This window comes from Hypanus sabinus, chromosome 9 (genome assembly GCF_030144855.1).
Source record: "Hypanus sabinus isolate sHypSab1 chromosome 9, sHypSab1.hap1, whole genome shotgun sequence".
Taxonomy (NCBI): domain Eukaryota; kingdom Metazoa; phylum Chordata; class Chondrichthyes; order Myliobatiformes; family Dasyatidae; genus Hypanus; species Hypanus sabinus.
In genome coordinates, this window is record NC_082714.1 from 17,548,721 (window position 1) to 17,571,130 (window position 22,410).

The 22,410-nt window shown below is 42.6% G+C and overlaps 1 protein-coding gene across 1 annotated transcript in view; it reads right to left on the minus strand.

Annotated features, from left to right (window-relative positions):
- LOC132399127 (cytoplasmic phosphatidylinositol transfer protein 1-like) overlaps positions 1-19,299 on the minus strand; it is a 236,514-nt gene extending 217,215 nt beyond the window's left edge. The window contains exons 1-2 of the mRNA XM_059979139.1: positions 18,640-19,299; positions 13,751-14,038 (exon numbers count right to left, since the gene is read on the minus strand). Coding sequence (XP_059835122.1) covers positions 13,751-13,798 — 48 coding nt within the window. The 5' untranslated portion in view covers positions 13,799-14,038; positions 18,640-19,299. The remainder of the gene's footprint in view (positions 1-13,750; positions 14,039-18,639) is intronic.
- Positions 19,300-22,410: the final 3,111 nt, after the last annotated feature.

Genomic DNA, 22,410 nt, shown 5'->3' on the forward strand with positions numbered 1-22,410 from the left:
GGAGAGTTGCGGATTATACATGATGCACCATCAATAACTCTCGGGAGACGGAAGGCAAAAGATAGGCTTTTATTAGTTGCAAATGTGACCACAACATCTTGGAGACTGAGGGAGGAGCAGTTCCTCCAAACGCCTTTATACAGGGGTCTGAGGGAGGAGCCAAAGGAACAGTCAGCAGAGGGGCGTGTCCAGACAGGTATACACATAGTTTACCACAATCCGGATGTTCCCTTATTCAAGAAAGTGAGTAGAGATAGCCCAGGAAATTATAAGTCAATGAGTCTCACTTCAGTAGTTGGTAAGTTGATGAAGAAGATCCTGAGAGGCAGGGTTTATTAACATTTGGAGAGGCATGATATGATTAGGAATAGTCAGCATGGTTTTGTTGATGGCAGGTTGTGCCTTAATAACCTGATTGAATTTTTTGAGGATGAAGGTAGAGCCGTAGCTGTAGTGTCTATGGATTACAGCAAGGCATTTGATAAGGTACCCCATGCAAGGCTTATTGAGAAAGTAAGGAGGCATGGGGTCCAAGGAATCATTGCTTTGTGGATCTAGAGCTGGCTTGCCCACAGAAGGCAAAGAATGGTTGTAGATGGGTCATATTCTGCATGGAGGTCGGTCACCAGTGGAGTGCCTCAGGGATCTGTTCTGGAACCCCTGCTCTTCATGATTTTTATAAATGACCTGGATAAGGAAGTGCAGGGATGGGTTAGTAAATTTGCTGATGACAGGTTGGAGGTGTTGTGGATAGTGTGCTGAGAAGTGGCAGATGGAGTTCAACCCACACGTGTAAGGTGGTTCATTTTGGTAGGTCAAATATGATGGCAGAATATAGCATTAATGGTAAGACTCTTGGAAGTGTGGAGGGTCAGAGGGATCTTGGGGTCCGAGTCCATAGAACACTCAAAGCTGCTGCGCAGGTTAACTCTGTGGTTAAGAAGGCATACAATGCATTGGCCTTCATCAATTGTGGGATTGAGTTTAAGAGCCGAGAGGTTATGGTGCAGCTATATAGGACCCTGGTCAGACCCCACTTGGAGTACTATGCTCAATTCTGGTCACCTCACTACAGGAAGGATGTGGAAACCATAGAAAGGGTGCAGAGGAGATTTACAAGGATGTTGCCTGGATTGGGGAGCATGCCTTATGAGGGTAGGTTGAGTGAACCCGGCCTTTTCTCCTTGGAGCAACAGAGGATGAGAGGTGACCTGATAAGAGTTGTACAAGATGATGAGAGGCTTTTTCCCAGGGCTGAAATGGCTAGCATGAGAGGGCACAGTTTTAAGGTGCTTAGAAGCAGGTACAGAGGAGATGTCAGGGGTAAAATTTTTTTATGCAGAGAGTGGTGAGTGTGTGGAATGGGCTGCCGGCAATGGTGGTGGAGGCAGAAACAATAGTATCTTTTAAGAGACTCTCTGGATAGGTATACAGAGCTTAGAAAAATAGAGGGCTATGGGTAAGCTTAAGTAGTTTTAAGGTAAGGACATGTTCAGCACAGCTTTGTGGCCGAAGGGCCTGTATTCTGCCGTAGGTTTTCTTTCTATGCACTCTTCTAGGAGAGGCAGAGCACATGACAACACGCTAGAACAGTGTAGGTATGAGGTGTGGAGTGTAAGCATAAAGAGTCAGTGCATGGTGGGGAATGAAGGATGCTGAGGGGCTGTAGAGAGGAGTGGCTGATGTGGATTTAGTGGTGGTGGATATGTGGTGAAGTGAATTAATGAGTGGAGGTGTTGATCAGCCTGACGGCTTGAGCGAAGTGACTGTTTTTGAGTCTGGTGGGCCTGGCGTGGCTGACGCATAGCCTCTTCCCTGATGGGAGTGGGACCAGTGCATAAGCAGGGTAGGTAGGATCCTTCACAATATTGCTGGCCTTTTACTGGCACCTTTTCCATACATGTATATTCAGTATTTGTTAAGCACATTGGGCGCACACTCCTACACGAAGTGACTGGCGTGTTATGAATGGAATCTAGTTGCAGAGTAGCTGTATTACAGGGGTATATGGATGATTGGCTTCAATAACTGAGAACACATTTCCCACTTGTAACTTGCAGTTTTGCAGGACGAAAGCAGCAGTGTACGATCACTCTTTAAAAGGGCTAGCAGACACACATTGTCCAGAATGGCCTCTTTTCAGTGTGTGCAAAATTGTCAGAAACCACCACTTCATGGCCTTTTCAATGGACTGACACAGGTAAGATAATATGCATCATGCACTGATCAGCAAAACTCAGAATGGGACGCTCTCAAAGCTTACCAACCTGCTGAACTTCCAATCATACATACCAATGACGTTACCTGAATTTTGACCTCACTGCAACTCTAGCTTAATACACGGAAAACCAAAATGAAAACACAATTTCCCTTGGGAGTGCAATATCTGAGGATAGGATTACCTACTCCCTATGAACATAACAGCTCAAATTCCAATTCAAGAATAGAAGGAAGTTTTTTTTCACTGTGCATGTGCTTTGAGGATCATTTCACAAGCACACAGGAGATTCTGCAGATGCTGGAAATCTTGAGCAACAGACACAGGATATGGATGGCAGAGTAGCGTCAGGTTCAATTCCGCCAACGTCTGTAAGGAGTTGGTACGTTTCCCCATGACTGTAAGGGTTTACTCCGGGTGCTCCGCTTTCCTCTCACATTCCAAAGGTGCACGGCTTCGTCAGTTCAGTGGTCACATGGGTGTAACTGGACAGCTCAGGCTCATTGGGCCAGTTGGGCCTGTTACCCTGTTGTGTCTCTAAATAATCAAAATAGAGAAAAAAAATGCAAAAGGAATTCATTAAGTCAGGCAGTATCTAGGCAGGAGAATAAACAGTCCAAATTTTGGGCTTAGTTGTTTCTCACCAAGTTAGGCAGCATCTATGGAGGAGAATAAACATTCGATATTTTGGGCTGACATCCGTCATCAGGACTCATTAACTGAATTCTTGATGAAGTGTTTCAGCCTGAAATACCAACTGCTTATTCTCCTCCATAGATGCTGCCCGACTTGCTGAGTTCCTCCAGCATTTTCACAAGCACGGTTTGAGACTGGAGTCAAAAATCAACTCCTATTTCCAGACCGGCTCTGTGTCAAACAAGTGAAGGGTTAAGTAAACAGACCTGCCAAGCCTTTGTTATTCCTGACAACCTACTTTGAGAGACCATTTGAAATTAGCAATTGAACCAACAGAATTAAGCTGAGCAAAGCAACTAAACAGTACACACACTTAGACATTAGTAAAACCTCAGACTGTTCCCCCCTCCTCCAAAACACTCTTCAGTATATGACGTAGGTAACTATAAGCATTGTTTGTGAACAGATTGGCCTTGTTACCTTCAAGCTGCTCTTTTGCTGTGTAAACTGAGCATTCAGGCCTCAGGACCACCTTTTTATACACCAAACAATGAAGCTAATCAGTGTAAATGGAAAATATTTTATGAAAGTGGAGCGAAAGGGCAGGTAGATAATGCTGTTTGCCACCCTTGGGGAGAAAGCAGAACCTTACACCTACAGACTTCAGCGGAAACAATAGCAGTATTTCTGTCGAGGCAAGTCCAAGCTACTAAATTTGCCTTAAGTAGCGACATTAATTGGCAACAGTGCAGTCAGAAATCAGCACACCACTGGTTGAAATAATTATGATTATTCTCTTTCAAGATGCTTATCGCTACCGCCATGAAAGCCCCCCATCCATCCATAGGCACCAACAACTGCCTGGCAATTTTTTTGTGTGCACATCACAATCCGGACTCTACACTACCAACACAAGTTGACTCCTTTCTCAACGGCAGAGTATAGTCACCCAAGCTTGAGGCTCAATTGTGTCAGTATTGTCAGGATCTCCCCCTATCGGTATGGTAGCATTACAGCGCTGGTGATCGAGGTACGATTGACCTCGCTGTCTATACGGAGCTTGTACTTTTTCCCCATGGCCGCATGGGTTTCCTCTGGGCGCTCCAGTTCCAAAGAGGTTCGAGTTAGTAAGTTTTAGTGCGTCGTAGACATGCTTTGTTGGTGACAGAAGCAGGGAGAGACTTTTGGGTTGCCCTCACCCCCTGCACATCCTCAGACTGTGTTGGCTGTTGACACAACTTTTACAAGCCTCCCTGTGGAATGTGTGAGTTTTCTCTGGGTTCTCTGGCTTCCTCTTACAGTCTAAAGCTAGGTTAACTGGTCGTTGCAAATTGTCCTGTGACTAGGTTAGTGCAGCAGCCAGCATTAATCAGGGTTGTCAGTGCCTGTGGAAGGGCCAGAAGGATCTATTCTGTGTTGTATCTCTAACGAAGAGCCTTCGACCTGAAAAGTTAACAAAGTGTCTCTTTCATCAGGTGCTGCCTCACTTGGTGAGCACTTCCAGCATTTTCTGGTCTTGTTCTGTGGTTACCAAGAGAGAAGAGATTGATTATAAGGGACAGCAGCATGGGACTCATGTCCTGGCATCCCAAATCACTCACAACGTACAATGAAGTAACCCCTACTGCTGCCATCAGGTAGAAGGTACAGGAGCCTCAGGACTCGCACCACCAGGTTCAAGAACCATCAGGCTCCTAAACAAAAGGGGATAACTACTCTCATTCTGATTCTGTTGTTCCCACACCAACAGTCTCACTTTAAGGACTGTTTATCTTGTTATTTTATGCTCGTTATTTATTGCTATTTATTTATATCTGCATTTGTAGGGTTTGTTTACAGTTAACAGTAACTGATGTTTACTTATTACAATTACTCTTCCACAGATGTGCTCAGTATGCCAGCAGGGAAAAGAATCTCAGGGTTGATAATAAATTTTGATTTGAACTTTGAACTACTTGCTTGGATGATTTCACCACCATTACTATGCAAGAAGCTTAATAAAATTCAGAACAATACAGGACGACGATGGGCTGGGAATGACGTACCAGAAGTGGTGCAGCAACACCACGTAGATGTACGTGTACTTGGGGAGATTCAGATCAACTGTAATCTCGTCAAGCAAGTACCTTGTTGTTACACACCCCACCCACCACACTGAGCAGTAACCAATGAAAATTATATATGTACCGTGGAGAGCATTCTGACAGGCTGCATCACTGTCTGGTATGGTGGCGGGGCTACTGCACAGGGCCGAAAGAAGCTACCGAAAGTTGCAGACATAATCAGCTCCATCTTAGGTACTGGCCTCCATAGAATCCGAGACATCTTCAAGGAGCGGTGCCTCGGAAAGGCAACACACGGAGCATGCCCTCTTCTCGTTCCTCCCCTCTACTACCTGATTCCTAAATGACAAGGAACCCATGAACACTACCTCACTTTTTTAACATATATTATATGTTTTTGCACTATTTTTAATCTATTCAATATATGTGTATATATTTACTGGAATCGATTTACTTGTATGGTTTTTTCTTCTTTCTATATTATCATGTATTACATTGAACCACTGCTGCTAAGTTTAACAAATTTCATGACACACATTGCTGATTAAAAAAACCTGACGCTGATGAACACTTGGACACGTAGCCAGGGGCTACTAAAACCAACGGGACTGTGGCCAACAGACACTAAAATGTTGGGAATGGGAGGAAGAGATGATAGATACTTGTCTAACATCACGTTAACCACACCAAGGTAGCTCTTCCTCCTCCCCTCTCCTCATCAGTATCGAAACAGTGTCCCGTCCTTTAAGAGTTGGAGCACTTTTTCCATGGGCTGATGGAGAAAAGTTACTGCAGAGAAAGAGGAAATTTGCCCCAATGAATCTAAATAAATTCAACTGTGTTTTTGTTTTTATTCAGGATAGGCACAGCCAAATGCATGGACATCATTCACAGTGTTTCTCAGTATACAAAAAGGACAAATGATGGAAGGAGCCCAATAAACCCTGGGTTCAGAGAAAAGAGCACAAACTCAAGGAATGCAAGAGCAGAGTTGCTCTGGCAGGAGTTATCTGGGTTCTGTCCAAAGCCACACAGCCTCAACTTTACATAGGGTAAAACAGAGAAGATAATACAGCAACAGCTAGACATCACAAGCCAAATAAATTATCTTTTGGTACACATACACACACACATACAAAAGATTAGAGAATGACGAAATCCGTCGATTGCATGGAGTCAACATCTTGTTATGTCGTTAATGCTGTGGTCCAGCACATTCCTTCAGTGTGAGTAGTAGCACAATGGTTTGCAATTATTATTAATAACAACTTATTTAAAGAGCACTTTTCATACATATTATGTAATTCAAGGTGCTTAACAATGGGATGAAGTGCTAACATGAAAATAAAACACAAAAAGATGTTTGTTAAAAGGTTAAATAAATAGGTTATGAGTTGATGTTTAAAAGTGTCAACTGAATCTGCATCCCTGATAGTTTAGGGTACTGAGTTCCACAGTTTAGGAGTGTAGTTCAAAAAAGATGACCCGCTGATTATCTTTTGAGCAAGATTGTTTAAATTTTTAACGCATGTTTCATGTGAATGCTACAACAGTTTGGACTGGGTTGTTTTCTTGAGCGGTTCGGAGGCTGAGGGCAGACCTGATAGAAGGGGATAACTTAAAAGGACAGGCACAAAAGATTGTGCAGATGCTGGAAATCCAGAGTTCGTACACACACACGCACACAATGCTGAAGGAATTCAGCAGGTCAAGTAGCATGCATGGAGAGGAATAACTAGTCAAATATCTGGCCAAGACTCCTCATCAGCACTCAGGAAGGGTCCTGATGAAGGGTCCAGACTCAAAATATAGACTGTTTATTCTCCTCCATAGACGCTGCCTGACCTGCTGAGTCCCACCAGCATTGTGTAAAAGTTTAAGGATGTGTTGGGCAAGTTTTTTCCAATACAGAGTGGTGTGGGCTACCAGGGGGCACTTGTGGGAGCAGACACAACACCGGTGACTAATAAGGATTTCAGACAGGCACACAAATAAGTATGGAATGGAGAAATATCAATCACATGCAGGCAGAAAAGATTTCGAATAATTTGGCATTATGCTCAGTGCCAAACTTGTGACCTGTTCCTGTGCAATACCGTTCTATGCCCTAACACAGAGAAAGGCGATTCAGCCCTAAGCACTAAGGCTAGAAAAATCATTTGTATTTTATTATGGCGGTTTCCTGCTGATGTCTTTCTACGCAGCTGACCCACCAGGTGAAGGCTCCTTCATGACTCACCATCTACCTGATGCTCAACCTGAGTAACACTTGCAAATGAGTGTGGGTGGTAACCAGCCCACACCCTAGGTCCTTCACTGACAGCTGCGGGCACACCTTTCTAGCCCTGGAAATTCCACACATCCTTTTTCCTCCCTTGAACTTTGCTGTCTGTATCTCCTTGTGCACAGGTTGTTGAACCACATTCCCCATCTTACCATGTTGTGCATGCAGTAAAACACATCAGTGTCGACTATACCAATCCTGAGCCGATATTGGACTGCAGACCAACAATTCATTTTATTAAAATATAAATACTTCTTAATGATGTGCAAGATTAAGTAAAATATAATCAGGAGATGAAAAAAAAGATCACCGCTGGAGAGATTACAAGTCAGAGAACCATTTTAATAAAACACAGAAAAGTCAAATCAAAATTTTAATTATATATATTGCTGTGCTCTAATTTTAAATATGCAAAATCCAAATTGTTTGCTATTTCATGAAATTTTCATGACAGAAGTTTAGCAATATAATTGGTATTATAAGTTGAATGATTTATTAAATAGACAATACACAGTATGTGCAGGAGTAGGCCATTCGGCCCTTCTAGCCAGCACCGCCATTAACTGCGATCATGGCCGATCATACACAAACAGTACCTCGTTCCTGCCTTCTCCCCATATCCCTTGACCCTGCTATCTATAAGAGCTCTAACTAACTCTCTCTTGAAAGCATCCAGATTGTAAACCATAAGTGCCCTGATTGATTTTACATGGAACAAATACATAAATATCTCAAAAAGTGATGTTTTGGGATATAAATTTAATTATACAGGTAGTCCCCGAGTTACGAACATCCAACTTACGGACAACTCATACTTATGAACCAAGGAAGGAGAACGCCGCCATTTTAAGACGGATCACAACGCCGTCCACCATTTTAAGTCGTTGCCGTTGACACTGTGTTGAGTGTTTAACTTTGTATTTGGCTTAAATTTTTTCTTAGTAAAATTCACCCTGACCCCCCCCCCCCCCCCATTCCGATCAGCTGGTGGCGCAGTCAGATCAGCACCGGGCTAGAGAACGGAGGTTCCCAGGTTCAATTTAGTGACAGACCGCTCCCGTGCCAGGTTGATGTTGATCCAGTGACTCTTGTACCATCCATGCCGGGTTGATGTCGAGCTTGCAACTCGACCTCGTTAAAAAAAAACATTGCCACCTCCAGTTTAAAATCCCACACGGAATATTGTGGAGGATCAAATACCCAAACCCAGCACAGCCCACAGCCCTCACTTGTCCCATTTAACCTGTCTCAGTGCGGTGGAATTTAGGACCCGGGGAATTCAGTGCGGTGGTCCTTAGGACCCAGCGGAGCTCAGGACCCACCGCCCGCAGTGTTTCTGTTCCATTGACAGGAAGCGAACACGATTGAAAATAAAGTGGAAATAATAAAGCGTTTGGAAAGAGGTGAAAGGCCATCGGTCATTGGAAAAGCGTTAGGCTACAGTCAGTCAACGATTGGAATAATTTTAAAGGATAGAGGATAAAGAGAGAATAATGGAGCATGTGAAAGGCCCTGCCCCAATGAAAGCTACAATTATTGCTAAGCACGCAGTGGTTTAATTATTGGAATACATACATTTCTTAAGTGTTTTATATGCATAGAAAGGTAAAATATATACTATATACTAAGACAAACGTTTAACTGAGGCTAAATAATACCGTATGTACTTGTTCCGACTTACATACAAATCCGACTTAAAGACGGGCTCAGGAACGGAACTCGTACGTAACCCGGGGACCGTCTGTACTCAATTAAGTTTCAGAAAGTAATTATATTGCTGAAGTTTCAATCTCAGGCACTACAATCCATTCATTCTATTCCAATTGATAAAATTATATTTCATAAATGCTATATAAATTGTATATTATTTTGATTATCTATATACTGTTGTTGTAAGATTACTTAGCTGAGCCTTTAGTGAGGATGATTCTGAAATTCCCTGTTATTTCTCGCAGAACTTCCCAGAGGAGCTACAGTATATGCATTCAGATAGCACCTTCGACATAAAGGCTCCCAAGATACTCCAGAGGGATCAGCAGGAAAACTTGGCAAAGAGATGCATAAAATGAACTGGTCAAAAATACAACTGTTAAGTGGAGTCTTAAGAGAAGAGATGGGAGGATGAAGATGACAAGGAAATTTGTGGAAGGGATTCCAGAGCTGTGGATCTAGGCAGCTGAAGACATGACTGCCTGTGAAGATCAGGGATGCATGAGAGGCCAGCAGTGGAGGAGGGTAGGAGGGTCAAGGTCGCAAACAGCTGACAAATTAGAAGAGTCAGGGAGGGTGTAGGCACAGAATGACTGGAAAACAAGGAGGAGAATTCTGTGAACCAGAGTAGTCAATTCATATTGGCCAATAGAAATGAGTATACACTCCCTTGCAACGTTGTTCCCTTCAGACTTGACTAGCCACACTTGACATGGGCAAGGACTACAACGCATGGGCTGTAACAGGGCAGTTTAACTGGTGATCTTAAATACAGAACTCCAAAGATCATTCAATAACTTGGGAGATGTTTTGGAGTTGGACAAGGGCACTGACACATTCTGAAGACTACAGAGTGCATGAGTAAGGGCTTCATATGCTTAATGCAGCTCAGTTTTGTACGGACAGAGCCATGGGTACCAGTTTGTGCTCTGGTATGTAGCTTTCAGAACGTGAGTATCCCATGCAGTAGAATTCCTCTTTGATGGCAGCAGTAGGCATTAAAATTATGTGTAGTGAAAGAGGACATCTTCAACAGGCATGATCCGTCTTTAAGGACCCCTGACCACAGTACATGCCCTCTTCACATTACAACCATCAGGGAGGAGGTTCAGGAGTCTGAAGATACACATTCAACAACTTTTGTACTTCGCAACATTCTTTGCAAACTCTAGAGCAGGGGTTCCCAACCTACCTAAGCCATGGACCCTTATCATTAACCGAGAAGAATGTGAATCCCAGGTTTGGAACCCCTGCTCTAGACACCATTGTGCATGAAAATCCCAGGAGGTCCGCAGTTTCGGAGACACTCTAACCACCCCATCTGGCACCAACAATCATTCCACAGTCAAATTCACTTTTAAAATCTGCAGATGCTGGAAGTCCAAGCAACTTACACAAAATGCTGGAGGCAAGTTCACTTGGATTACATTTCTTCCCCGTACTGATGCTTGGTCTGAACAACTACTGAACGTCTTGACCACGTTTACATGTTTTTATGCTTTAAGTTGCTGTCACATAATTGGCTGATTAAATATTTGCATTAGCAAGGTATACAGGTGTACCTAATAAAGTGGCCACTGCACATTGCCTGGAATAGAAACATGCTTGCAGAAGGAAGAAAACAAGTACCACTTGAATGCAACATTCTCTGCACAGACACATTATACAGTTAAACTCATTACATCCAAATTTTATCTGGAAGAGGAAGGTTATGACATAACATAAACTCTGTAGTAGGGGAAATATTCCACTGCTTAATCATCACTCATTGTTATCAGCATTGCATTACAGAATCAACCACAGAACTCATATTTTTAAAAAAAACTTACAGAAGATTTGAAATTTTGTATGTTGGGCCATTACATCAAATTATGCACTGTGCAAGGCCAATCAGCCCATCCAAACTTTTCAAGCATTTATGCTCAACTCAACCAGTTCTATTCACCTCATCATCTCCATCACAATCTTGTTTGTTTAACCAGCCTGTATAATGTTCATCTCAATCACTCCCAATGACAATGAGTTCTCACCAGTCTCTGTGAAGAAATTTTATTTAATCTCTTACTGGATTTATTAGTGATTATTTCACATATATGGCCCTGATACAGACAGAATGTTTTTCCCCCTTTCAGCACAATGCTCCAAAATAATCCATCCCAGCCACCAATTTAACAAACCCATGACATAAAGAGTAAGCTAATTCTCTGCTGTTACTACTCCAATGATGTAACGAGACTGAGCTGAACTTGTAAGACAGTGAGGCTACCTTCATACTTCATTAAGGTAGCTAAATTGGATCATATTTGTAGACTGTAACAAAATAGCCAGACAGGATCAAACATTTAAGTTGTAGTATCATAATGGCATCAGTAAGCAAATTTCTTTTAAGAAAGGCTAAAAAATTATCTGAATTTTTAAGTCTTTGGTCTGATACAAGATCACCCAAAACATTTTTTTTAAATTCAGCATTAACCACAGATTCATTATCACTTCCTGATAGTAACTTCTAAAATTATAAGAGACACAAATAAGGTAGATAGTCCTTTTTCCCAGGAGAGCAATGTCAAGTCATGAAGGGCACAGCTTTAAAGTGAAGTTTTGAGGGAAGTTTAAAGGAGATAGTGCAAGGAAGTTTCTTTTTACACACAAATGCCTAGAATATGTTGCCAGAAGTGATACATACAGATAACCAGAGGGGCACTTAAGGTGCATTGAAGCAGGCATGCAAATATGCAGGGACTGGAGGGACTGTGTACAGGCAGATGGGGTTAGTTTAATTTCAAGGATCAATTTTATTTGCCATATACATTTACATGCATTAGGAATTTGTTGATGTGTGTTGGCATGATGTACTACAAAACATAACAATGTTCAACAATTACAGCAATAAAGAATTACAGTATATAAAAAATAAACTTAGAAATTGTGTACAGTTTTGGTCACCGAGTTACAGGAAGGATATTAATAAGGTTGAAAGAGTGCAGAGAAGGTTTACAAGGATGTTGCTGGGACTTGAGAAACTGAGTTACAGAGAAAGGTTGAATAGGTTAGGACTTTATTCCCTGGAGCGTAGAAGAATGAGGGGAGACTTGATAAAGATATATAAAATTATGACGGGTATAGGTGGAGTGAATGCAAGCAGGCTTTTTCCACTGAGGCTAGAGGAGAAAAAAAAATCAGAGGTCGTGGGTTAAGGGTGAGGGGGGAAAAGTTTAAAGGGAACATTAAGGGGGGGGCTTCTTCACACAGAGAGTGGTGGGAGTGTGGAATGAGCTGCCAGATGAAGTGGTAAATGCGGGCTCACTTTTAACATTTAAGAATAACTTCAACAAGTACATGGATGAGAAGTGTATGCAGGGATATGGTCCAGGTGTAGGTCAGTGGGACTAGGCAGAAAAATGGTTCGGCACAGCCAAGAAGGGCCAAAAGGCCTATTTCTGTGCTGTAATTTTCTATGGTTCTAAATATAGACATGGAATAAAGTGGGCATAAATACATAAATATCATCATGCATTCCGGAAGATGGTGGCGTACTCAGATGTAGCAACTTCTACGGGGCCAATCAAAGGTATTATTGTCTTTTTAAAACGTTTTTGTATATAATGGCAAGACCCTAGTTAAAGTACTGCACATTTACCCCCATCGGCGACTAGCTCATTGACGGAGAAATTAAAGGTGCTGGACAGTGTGGATCGTGTTGATGGCTCCATCACAGAGGCTTCGGAGTGGATGCACAAAGGCGGTGTGCACTGTAACAGCAAGCGATCATCTTAGTCACTTTTCTTGTGATCACAAGACCCTGTTGGACGTTGTTAACGTGGAACGCAGCATGTGCGGTTGACTGGTTTATTGGCGAATGGCAGGGCTGGACAGTGGGGGAGCTGTGTGGCCCCAGTCAGAGCGAGGGCTAGGTCTCACGCTACGGTGTCACCCCTCTGCAGCCGTCCAGGAGAGAGGCATCGGAGTCGGTACGCTCCACCAGAGTGCCAGAGGTGGTATTGCGCAGTGTACACACTGGAGTCAGTGCTGCCCTCCCGCGTTTGCTCAACAAAAGGCAACATACATTGTGTTTGACTGCAGACTGCTGTAACATTTATGGACTCAGGGACTTGGACTATTTTTGTGTCACTATTTTATTGTTTTCTTATACTCTGTATGTGCTCTGTATGCCTTGTGCTGTGTGTGACTGTGTTTTGCACCTTGGTCCTGGAATAACGCTGTTTGCTTTGGCTATATTCATGGGTTTTTCAACTATATTCATGTATAGTTGAAAGATAATTAAATTAGAACTTGAACAACAATGTAAATAACATTATAAAAAGTGGTTTTAAATAGTGCAGTGATTGAGGTAATAGATGGCTAACTAGAATGGTTGATCAGATTAAATGTCGGGGGGGGGGGGGGGGAAGAAGTTTTTAAAATGGTTTGAAGTTTCTGTTTTTAATAGCCCTATCACAGGTTGTAGAACAGAACTTTTGGAAAACGCTGGGTGATGTCCACCACTGTGTCCTGGACACATAATTTGACACTGCATTCAGCACAAACATAGTGTCTGTCCCTTTGCTGTACTGAGCCATGTTGTCCTTAACTGAACTGAGCTGCACTAACTTCCATAGTCACCCCCAAAGAGACTGATTAGTATAATTCATGTGCCTGTGTGTACACAAGATTTCTAAGTAATCCATTTCAAATGAAAAATCAAATACTTTCAGCCCATCCTTAAGTGCAAATTACAAGAACAGTTTCAATTTTTTTCACCTTCGAAATTCACAAGTAAATTCTAAGTTCTCATCCCAAGACTATACAGGAAGTTATATAGTGAATATTAGAACCACTAACCTCTTCCACAGTGAGAGGCATGCAGATCCTGTACTCTTTCAGTAACATAGTGGTGTGTCAGTCTGAGAAGAATAGAAAGGTGTTGAAGGCACTCTTAGAGGATCACTTCGGAAACCACAGTTGCTTAACTGATGTCATGCATTAGTCCCGTAACCACTTGATGGTTTTCTAAAAGAAATCAGCCGCGCTCGGTCTGCAGTCCCGCGGCGCGAAACGCTGCAGCAAACCTCAACGATCAGCCTCCCCGTGGGACGTGGGGTTTAAAAGTTCAGCTTTTTTTCTGTTATTCTGCAGAAAGAGGGAAGAGAAGAACACAGGCCAATTTAAAATAGGTAACTGACATCTCAAAAACGTGCATTTAAAGTAAAACTAGAGAAAGTGACAACACTATGTTGTAGTGCAACTGCAGAAGTAAACAAGCCAAGTCGGCAGTAAGGGTTAGATTAATCATCTTTTGGTAAAGGTCAGGAGAATCAGTTCTTGAGAGCGACACAGTGACGCAATTACAGCGAAGCTTTGAAGCGGTAAACACTCGTGTTCTAGGCGTCGATAGCAAAGTTACCAGCCCAACACTTCCCCGCAGGCCAGCAACTCAATGAAATACAATTAAATGGTCTGCAGAGCTCTCAATGGATTACTGAAGTAAATGTGTGAAGTGTTCGAGGTCGATATTTTGGAAAATGCAACATAGCTGTAGCCGCCGTGGGGAGGAACTAAAACGTTTGCTCTTTCCTCACTCCGATCAATCTTTTCAGTTCAATTCAAAACTCTGCAAAAATCTCATTTAAGCACACACGCACACAAATGCTGGAGGAACTCAGCAGGTCCGGCAGCAAACAGTCGACATTTCGAGCCGAGACCCTTCTCCAGGACTCGTCAGCACAGAATCCCATGTTTTTTTTAAATCCCGAGGATTAAAAAAAAGAGAAATATTTTAATAAAAAGATTATTTTTAATCACTGGCTTTTTTTCTGCTGTTCTGATCTGTGGACAGTCTCATCATAAATAGGAATAAAACGATTCCGTTGGGACAATTTTATTTCCAACAATACTGAGTTTACTTAAGTACCTGTTTTTGTTCCATTCCGTCTTTTAACATCGACAAATCAAGTTTTATTTTCTGTGTACAAACGAGTACAGGAATTTAAGTGTGACCACTATCAGAGGTCCATGTCAGACGTTCGGTGCAAACGTGTTTAAGGATGATCGCGGCGGGGTTCCGTGTTCTTGTTCCCCCACACCCCCCACCCCTACTCCGTCTCCACACCCTCTAACCCCCGTTAGCATTTGAGCGAGTTTACCGAAATGAGTAGCAGTCTGAATAGTTCTCTACTTTCTACAGTATCGGTGCTGACTCCCGCTGCCAGCTGTCCTCAACTTTCCCGCCTCTCCCGACACCAGCATCTCAGTGAAAGGCTTTGCGCCCTCGAGCGCTCACACCGGGGGCCCCGTGAACCGGACCCTCCCGCACCACGGCTCCGTTCCCAGCTGCAATCCTGTCAGGGTCCACTCTGCCGCTCGGAAAACATCAGCAACACCGTGAAAGGTGAAGCGTTTCAGGGTAACTTGTTCACTCAGAGAGGGCGGTGAGCTGCCAGTGGACGCGGGTCCGATTTCAACATCTAAGAGAAAATGGGATAGGTAGATGGATGGCAGGGGTCCGGGTGCAGGTGGGTGGGTTTAGGCAGAATAATAGTCAGGGACTGATTAGATGGGCTGAGCGGCCCATCTCTCTTTGCTGTACGACTGACTCTACAACAGTGGTCAACCGTACAACCACTCCCTCCGAACCTTGTGCCCACTGGAACCAAAATCACATTAGTGGTGGAGGGGAAGTGGGCGTCGTTTCAACCTAGCCGGCGGCCCAGGCCAGTGTTTACGTCTCGATACGAAAATTCTCCTCTTTATTTAAACCCTAATCCGGCTCGCTGCTGAAAGTATCCATGTCTCGCTATGTTTATTCATGAATGGTCAGGATTAAATCTACAGAGCAACGGCTAGAAGGGAAATACAAACTCGTTCATTCAATGTACTCATTCAATAGTTTGTTCAACAATTAAATCTAAAGTTTTACCGCCACATTTAGAATCATTTGTACCTGTTCAATATGTGCTCTCAAATATTTATGTACTAAGATTTACAACAGTATTTCCGCCGTTCTAAATTTTACAACAGAAAAAATAAACAAAAAGTGATTTATTTGGGCTTTAAAGTCCCATTAAGTGGAGAATACAATAATGCTCTCTTTAATTTAAAAAAACTACTTTAAAACATGTTAATTTCTATAACGTCTCACTACGCACTTGGGCACGTTTTATGAAGGAAAGAATTTTACTGCTTAGTACCCGGTCTACATCACTGCACAGAGTTCTGTCAGCGACCAACGCTAGCAACTCCCTTCCTTAACCATACAACTTGCCAACACAAAAATTCCAGAGTACCAAAAAAATAACAAATCAGTGGAAATCTTCAGTGAATGGTCGACCTGTTCTGAGAAAAGGTCATTGACCTGAAGTGATATAACTGTTCCTCTTGCCATAGAAGCTAACCAATCTGCTGAACGTTTTCAGCATTTTCCCTTCCTTAGTTAATACAATTACCTCAGAGAAGCAACCAGAAGCATTTACTGGATATTGACATTCTAAAATAAATTACACACACAATTATCTAAATAAAGGTATATTTTAGGTCGAAGTAAATTTATTATCCAAGTACCTATATGTCATCATGTGCTACCTTGAAATTCATTTTCTTTCAGGCATTTACAGTAAAATAACAGAGTTTATGAAAAATTATACTTAAACATGAAAGGCTTCTATTGAGTGGATGTGGAGAGGCTGTTTCCTACAGAGGGAGACTCTAAAACCAGAGGGCACAGCCTCAGAATGCAAGGATGTCTCCATAGGACAAAGACAAGGAATTTTTTTTAGCCAAATGGTAGTGAATCTGTGGCAACACCAGGAAATCAGCAGATGCTGGAAATTCAAACAACACACACAAAATGCTGGTGGGACACAGCAGGCCAGGCAGCATCTACAAGGAGAAGCACTGTCGACATTTCGGGCCGAGACCCTTCAAGGTCGACAGTGCTTTTCCTTATAGATGCTGCCTGGCCTACTGTGTCCCACCAGCATTTTGTGAGTGAATCTGCGGAATTCATTTCCACAGACAACTGTGTAGGCCAAGTCAGAATGGATAAATTTAAAGTGGAGGTTCACTGGTTCGATTAGTCATGGCGTCAAAGGTTGTGGGGAGAAGGCAGGAGAATGGGGTTTGAAGGGGAAATAGATCAGCATGTTGAAATGGCTCAGCACACTCGATGGGCCAAATGGCCTAATTCTGTTCCAATGTTTTACGGTCTAAAGAAAGTCTGGCATTGGAGGCACAGGAGCGTGCAGATGCTGGAATCTGACGCTACCAAAAAAAACTGCTGGACAAACACACCAGTCCAAGCACATCTGCAGAGGCAAACAGATGGTGAATATATCAGTTCAAGAGCCTACTTTTATGCATTGTTTGTCTGAGTACCAAAAGCATGAGGCAAACTAAATGCTGTGCACCGTTAACTGCAAGATGGAAGTATTTTTTTCCTCAAGCTATCTCTGTCTGGAAATACTTAACTCCACTGCAGTTCTATGGGCTCCGAATGTGGCCAATGTGGGGTCCATAATCTCTGCCATACGTGGGATAGGAGGTGTGAGATGGGACGGATGGCTGAATGTGGGGTGCTCCTTCTATTGTTTACACTTGGCTTCTGATGGAAAAGCCCCAAGTTCTCAGAACCATCCTGAATGTTCCTTCTCCATTTTGGGCGATCATGAAGGAGGGAATCCTCCTGAGGTCAGAGGGGCATTCACATCCATGAATGCTTTCCTCCGGCCAACTGTTAACCTCTCACCACAAACCTGCATGAGACAGAATGGCCGTTTCAGGAGAATGGCGTTGGGCATATGAAGGATGTGACCTGCCCACTGCCGCCAAATTAAGTCCGACGGCCTAGAGGCTGGAGATGTTGACTTGGGAGAGGTTGTTTACTTTGGGTCACTTATTCCGCCAGTAAACTTGGCTCATTTAAAGAAACAGCACCAGTATACAAATGTGCAAATGCATCTGAGACACACATTAAATGTGGATAGATATTTCTTCCATTGGAATAGGTTATTTGTAACATGAACGTGCAGACATAGCAGTAAAAAGGACAATTTAGGAACTCCACGCGTTTATAAAAAGCATGGATTACATAAATTATCATTATTTATGAAAAAAGGGCATATAAAATTATGCATGCGTCTATGGAGATATGTATTTTGACAACTTGGGTATTGCGCAAGCCGCACACACACGTTTATATTAAACAATGGCATAGATTATCGATATTTATAAAATAACTATCAGCATATAATAGTGTGCATGGGTCTATGGATATGTATACATAGACAACTTAGGTAGCACACACAGTTTATATAAAAACAGATGACATAAATGATCTATATTTATGAAATACAAGCATGTAATAGTTTGCATGCGTCTGTGGAGATGGGTGCATGTGCCTTGCCGTCATCCCTGTATCACTTAAGCTGCTGGAGTTGCCTCGGTTGTACGATCTCAGACACAATGCTTTGCATCTTCAGTTAATAGCCATACAACGTACACGCTGATCCTAAGGGCTGCCTCGCTCAAACAGAAAACCCCCACGCGATATCCAAACACACACACACACACAAAGCTTTAAGAGCACAGTAACGACACGCACAGCAAAGTCACGGTCACATTGTTCAATAATGCGCTTTTTTAAAAAAAGAAACTAAAACGGCCTGAAATAATTAAATAAAATATCCAAATTCTGCCCATGCTGCAAACAAAGCGAGAGTGAACCGCAGATAATTTACCAGAAAGTGCGTCCTTCGGATAAACCTGCAGCATTGGAAAACTTCACCCCCGTTCTCCTGCCTTCCTCGGAGTCTCTCGCTTGTGCGCGGCGAACAGAAGAAGTCTCCAGGAAGCGGCACACGGATCAGAGAATAAAATATACCAGACGAAAAAAAAATAAAGAACTAAAGTGATGCTTTTAGTTTGCACTCAAAGGTGCATGCTCAGGCTTGGCAAATGTTGCCCTTCCGGCAGTGCGGAAACTTTCTCACTGGGTGAGACAGGCCAGCAGCTTGCATTCTTTACGATTCACTCCGTGTTCTGAGCCTCAATCCCCGAGCTGTGTTGAGAGCGGCCTCACCGTTGCGTCCTCCAGCTCCGTTCAACTCTCCATGGTTGAGCAGCGTTGCTCTTGACTCTTTAACTCTTCCCGTGCCTTTATATCAATTGATTTCTCTTTCTCCTTCTCTGTCGCTCGCGCTCTCCCTTTTTAGCAACGTGACTGAAACCCTCAGCTTGTCGACGATTCCCTCCCCTCCACTCTCAGGACCCGTTGTGGGATGTCGAGAAAGAGCCTGCTGGCAAAGCAAAGGGTAATAAAAAGGGAAAAAAGACCCTTCAGAGGTTTAACAATGCGGTCCCCGGGATTGGGGTGTAGCATTTTGCTCCGAAGGATGCACACTCCTACCTCCTGCAGGAAGTATTCTGCAATTGCAGATTCCGGGTGACCCAAAGCAGCGAAATGAACGTGCGCCAAACTGGAACCCCGCTCCCGGGACACACCGAGGGTCTGTTTGCAGTTTGCTCTTAAAGAAGTTAAAATTAGGGGACATTCCAATGAACTAGGCCGGTTTTGCATTGGAGGTTTGCATATTTAAATATGCCAAGTATGTAGAGAGCCCACTGTGAACAAAGTCGATAAACACAAGGCTTGAGAAAGAAGTTTGGACAGCATCTGCCGAGCAAAAAAAAAACAGTTAAATGTTGAGGTTGATAAACCTTTTAATTCAGGTTTGTTGAAGAATCTCAGCCTAAAATGTCGGCTCTTTATTCTCCTCCACAGATGCTGCCTGACCTGCTGAGTTCCTCCAGCATTTTTGTGTGTTGCTTATAATTGGGGTTACCAGCACCTGCCATATTTTACTTAGCTGACATTATTTAAATAGCCACTCCATTTAGGTTCAAACTCAGTGTAAAAGCTATCACGTTTCTGCTGAAAGGTTATTGGTCTGCTTCTCAATCCACAGATGCTGCCTGATGTTGCGAATTAATTCCAGCATTTGCACTTGTTTTAAAATCTTGCAGTTTTCTGGCCAGTCTAGCAAATTAGCACCACCCCCATGTTTTTATAAGAAAACTGTAAAAAAAAACAAATAGAAGATTGTAAAGATTAAACGAAATGGAAGAAATATATCATTAAACAATAAAGATAATGCAAGCCTGGGATCTTAAAGGAAAGAAAACTGCAGAGGCTGGAAATATGAGATAAAAACAAACAAAAAATGGAAACACTCAGCAGGTCAGACAGCATCTGTGGAATGAGAAACAGTCAGCATTTCAGGTTGGAGATCTTTTGTCATAAGTACCCAAAACATTATCTCTCTGTTTCTTTTTGTATCTATTGTTAGTAGATATATTTCATCCATTTGTTTTAATCTTTTAGATCTTTTTTGTTTTAGGTGCTTTCTTAAAAATATTGAATGGGTACTGGCCCCTGTAGTATCCAGGACATCTTCAAGGTGTGGTGTCCATCGTTAAAGATCCCCATCACCCAGGACATGCCTTCTTCACACTGTTACCATCAGGCAGGAGGTACAGAAGCCTGAAGGCACACACGCAGTGATTCAGGAACAGCTTCTTCCCCTCTCTCATCCGATTTCTAAACAGACATTGGACCCATGAACACTGCCTCACTACTTTTTTATTTCAGTTATTTTGCACTACTTATTTTAACTTAACTGTTTAATGGACACATACAGTATATATACTTAATGTAACTGTTTTGTTCTCTATATTTATTTGTTATGTATTGTACTGTTGCTGTAAAATTAACAAATTTCACGACCTATGCCAGTGGTATTAAATCTGATTCTGATTCAGATTCTGAAAAACAACCATGCCATATCTGCAGGAAAGTAAACAGAGTTAATGCTTCAAGTACTTGTGTCGAAGGGTTTCCAACATGAAACGTTGACTCTGTTTCTCTTTCCATAGATCCTGCCTGACCGGCTAAGTGTTTCCAGCAATTTCTGGGGGTTTATAAGTGTAGTGGTTTAAAGAAGAGAAATTGGTGATATACTAACTACAGTAGTACATTGTAGTTAGTACATAACAAGTACACACACTTTGAAGAAGAGATGGCAAGTTGCATTTGAATATTTTTGTTAAAGTATTACTTTTCAGTGATTTAAAATTGGCCAATACACCGTGCTATAAATAATTCCTTGCAATTAACCATTCCTCTGGATCTGGAGGCTTATACCACTGATAACATAGTTTCTCTATTTATTGCATCAAAACCCTTCCAAAACATAGAACTGTGCAATACAGGCCTTTCAGCCCACATTGTTGCACTGACCTTATCCATGATCAATCTAACCTTTCCCTCTTATACAGACTGTGACCCTCCAATTCTCATATACCCACATGCCTATCGAAGAATTTCTTAAACATCCCTAATGTATCAGCCTCTACCACCATCCCTGGCAGTGAGTTTCAGGCACCCACCAGTCTCTGTGTAAAAAAAGTAACTCTGTCACCTCCACTAAACCTCTCTCCGTTCACCTTAACTGGATGTCGCATCATATTGGCCATGGCTACCCTAGAATAAAGGCACTGGCTGACCACTCTATCTATGCCTCTCATAATCTTATACACCTCAATCAAGTTGCTATTCATCCTCCTTCATTTCAAAGTGTAAAGCTCTAGCTCGCTCTACTTTTCCTTTTTAGTCATGTTCTCCAATTCAGGCAGCATCCTGAGAAATCTCCTCTGCGCCCTCCCCACAGCTTCCACATCTAAAAATAAGGCATCCAGAAATGACCACAATACTCCTAGTGTGGTCTAACCAGAGTTTTATAGAGCTCCAACATAACTTCTCTATGCTTGAATTCAATCCCTTGACTAATGAAAGACAACGCGCCATTGACCTTGTTAGTCACCCTATCAACTTGCCCTCCATAGATGATGCCTAACCTTCTGAGTTTCTCCCGCATTTTCGTGTGTTGCACTAGCAACTTGCATGGCAACTTTGAGATATCTGTGGAATTGAACCCCAAGATACTTCTGTTCCTCAAGACTGCTAAGAATCCTATCATTATCCTACTCCTCCACCTTGAAGTTTGATCCTTCAAGGTTGAACTCCACCTGCCATTTTTCTGCCCATCTCTGCATCCTGCCAATGTCACACTGTAATCTATGACAACCTTCTACACTATCCACAGCTCCACCGACCTTCATGTTATCTGCAAACTTGGTAAACCACCCTTCAACCTGCTCATCCAAATCATTTATAAAAAATCAAAAAGAACAGGCAGGAACGCCACTGGTCAATGACCTCCAGGCAGGATATGTTTCATCTTCTGCCACCCTCTGCGTTCTGCACCCTCTGCGTTCTGCACCCTCTGCAAGCCAATTCTGAATCCATGCCACCAAGTTTCCATGGATCCCTTGCCTTTGAATGTTTCTTTCAACTCTCTCTTAAGCTTTCACACTCTAAGAATACTCCCAATTCTCAATCTCATTTTTCTATGTGATGACCGAAATATTGAGGTAAATCTCCTCCACGTTTT